Raw genomic sequence first — 3,257 nt, forward strand, 5'->3', positions numbered from 1 at the left:
CGTATGTATATATGTGTGTATGTATGTATGTGTGTATATGTGTGTGTATGTATGTTTGTATATATATGTGTGTGTGTATTTGTGTGTGTGTGTGCGTGTGTGAACATATCTATTCCTGATTCTGCCTGTATCTATATCTAGTGCTATATAAAGCGAACGATTCAATCGTCATATATATTCCACATTTCGCATGTGGATACATTATTCGTGCTTTATTTGTATCCTTCGCGTATAGTACGAAAGAAAGCGATTTTTATATATATATTGTAATATCGTGTAGATTCATCCTGTCATAAAAGCAATTTGAAGCAGCAATCAAATCAAAACATCGAATGATTCGAATCTGTCAAAATATTTGGCCACTATACATTCTTTATCCCGTCAAAGTTCTGCGTATAATTGAGTCGACCAAAACCGACAGCACTCCTTTCCAGCTGTTTAGGCAAACACACGGTGACCAGATTAGTGGGTGTTCATTTTGAACCCACACATGATATAGCCCATGAACAATATAATGGTAGCTTTGCATAGAGATCACATTGTGTAGTGTTCTCTGCAGATTTGCCTTGAGGGCATCCTGAAGATCGCTGAATAGCCACTAACTCCAGTATCCCTCATGCACGCTCAATTGCTTTTTTGAGAAATCTCATTCGATAGATAGGAATCCCGAGTTTCTGAGACGCTCTAGCATGACATCAGTGCCAATGCACATGCCCACTGTTAGCCCCGCGCCTGTGGGTTTAGGGCCGGGCCTGGAGGCGTCCTTCACAAGTGCGACACAACTCTCTCCCTGATACAGGGCAGTCTGAAACCCACCCAAGTCGCCCACACTCTGCCAGCACAGCGTCTCAACCTGCTTGCCATCCGCAGATGTAGCGTAGAATTTGCACTCCAACAAACCTTTTCGAACAGTATTGCGATCGGGCCCTTCTCCTGGGTTAGGGCAGAGACCGAATTTGAGCATCAATCACGAGTGAACTTCATGACAAGAAACGGTCCCCCTAGAATACACACCGACAAATTGAACAACACCGACGATATTGTGGGCATGCCCATACCTCGTTGTAATAGAAATGCTTGGAGTGTCCCATCGAAGCATTCGTCCACTGCACCACTCTGCTGTTTACTATTGCCATGACGAAGGGTATAGTCCAGCAGCCTGCGAAAGAATTGTAGTACACGAACGGGAAAACAATCGAAGTCTTTCCCTTTGGCGGAGGTTGACTTGGCTTATTCAGCAGGGCGGGGGGTAGGCCGTTCTCCATCAGGTTTACTATGGTGTCGAATGTACCACCCTGTATGCCACCCTTCGTTATGGTATAAACAGAATCAACACGAGCAGGCGGAGTACCGAACTTCTTCTTGAACTTCTATACCACTGTGGCCGTGCCCACATCCGCTGGAACACTGTCGAACCCAGTGAAGGAGACAATTCGTGCACTTGTCTGTACAGCCAGCTTGTCGTACTTTGTCGCTGCTAGCTCTGCAAACTGCGCCTCGCCTGTCAGGTCACAGTACCCAGTACCAGTACGTGCACAGGCACGAACAAGAGGCTCTCCATACTTTAGATACGGCCCAACTGTAGTGCCCACAACCTTAGTGCGGAGACACATTGCCTCGAGAGACTTGTCGTCGTTACTATTGGCGATGATAAGAGGGAAATCCAGGGCGATGGGGTCTGAAAGTCTGGCGAGCTTCGCGCGTGCAATTTCGAGCTTCTTAGCGCTACGGCCCGCAAGAGCAATCGCCAGAAGTAGACCAGAGTGCCCTGTATCGCGCAACAAAATTACAAACCTTCAATTCATCGTCGGAACAGAAAGGTTGATTTGCTCAGAATGCATTGGATACCTGGCGCAGTAAGCGAGAGCGTACATAGGCAGGATTTTGCACACGTCGATTGAGACAAGGAGACAGTGGCCTATGTGTGCGAGCAGAGAACTTCAGTATAATATAAGGAGCTACCATCACCAGGAGCCAGATATCATAGATAGCCGAAGGAGGAACATAGGGTCGCAACAATCTAGCACCAGTTATGGGCTGCCGAAATATCAAATACATACTACACCTGCTGTGTCGGAATAGTCGTAAGGTAGGCACGTACATACGTAATTAATTTTGACACAAGTTTTGATAATAGGTGTCTCAAAACAAATTTCAGGCGTCTCTCGTTGTATAGTAGCAGAAAGTGGTCGAAGTATGCGTAAACAACATACTGACTTCCAAACAGAGAGCAGTCACAATTCAGTCTATAGCATCTGCTAAGCGTGTTCACATACTCGCTAAAAGCTAGTCGCAGAGCAACGTATGTGACGGATTCATACGTATGATTCACGACCCCACCCCAAACCAAGGGTAGACAGAGAATTGACATTTCTGGCCGTCTGATTATATATATAACTTCATATATACAGATACAGATATATAAATTATATATGTGATACCTGTTACGCCGTACACGACGATGTCAAACTCTCTATTTTGCAATGCAGGAATCTTCTCGACCGGCTGCAGGGAGACCTTCGATACATCGTGCGTTTGGAAGTACGCCATGATTTGTAAGGTGCGAATATATATATCAAATACACAACAAAAATCGGCAGCACACTGAAGGTCCACAAGGGAAAAGCTACACATATCAATGCAGCAGGTGGTAGCACGAGTACGAGGTTGCTCTGGGCCTGGCCATTGAATTTGGGCGCCTGTTCGACACGAGTTCGTACTTCAGCTGGCGTTAGGGTGGTGGCAAACACAGACAACATGCTGCTTATTCACTTAGTATGCTGTGCGTGTGTGTGCTGTATAATGTATGATGAATGTATGGTGTATGACGTATGATGTAAGTATGAAGATATTTTTTACATAGCCGTCAATTAGACATATTGTGGATATTCTCGTGACCTGACCTATAAAAATAAAAGGCTGAAACTTGAAAGTTTTTTTTTTTACAATTTTTACACAATCTGAAAATTTTTATCAAAACAAAACAAATTTTGAGATAAACTTACTTTACCCTGGACGGAGTATAAACTTAGTTTACCCTGTTCAGGAGAACCCTACACTAGGCTTTTTATTTAGCCCATGTGATCACATGAACAAGGACCCACTGAACGTTTTGTCCTACGGACTTGTCCGTTCTACTAAAAAATTTACACTTCTAGAGAGCATAGCCTTCTAAATGAAACATAGAGAGTCATGACGTTTTATTGCGTTAGGGATAATAATAAGTGGCTGGTGGTGAATTTGTGGCTACCGGGGCA

The 3,257-nt window shown here is 44.3% G+C and overlaps 1 protein-coding gene across 1 annotated transcript; it reads right to left on the minus strand.

Moving 5' to 3' along the window:
• Positions 1 to 646: 646 nt before the first annotated feature.
• On the minus strand, positions 647 to 2,550 carry SARC_13692 (hypothetical protein; the record flags this gene model as incomplete). Its single annotated transcript, XM_014292176.1, has 5 exons — positions 647 to 933; positions 1,059 to 1,159; positions 1,186 to 1,295; positions 1,377 to 1,768; positions 2,442 to 2,550. The coding sequence occupies 5 exons, from the start codon at positions 2,548 to 2,550 to the stop codon at positions 647 to 649; spliced, it is 999 nt and encodes a 332-aa protein (XP_014147651.1).
• Positions 2,551 to 3,257: the final 707 nt, after the last annotated feature.

Source organism: Sphaeroforma arctica, assembly GCF_001186125.1.
Source record: "Sphaeroforma arctica JP610 unplaced genomic scaffold supercont1.3605, whole genome shotgun sequence".
Classification (NCBI taxonomy): domain Eukaryota; class Ichthyosporea; order Ichthyophonida; genus Sphaeroforma; species Sphaeroforma arctica.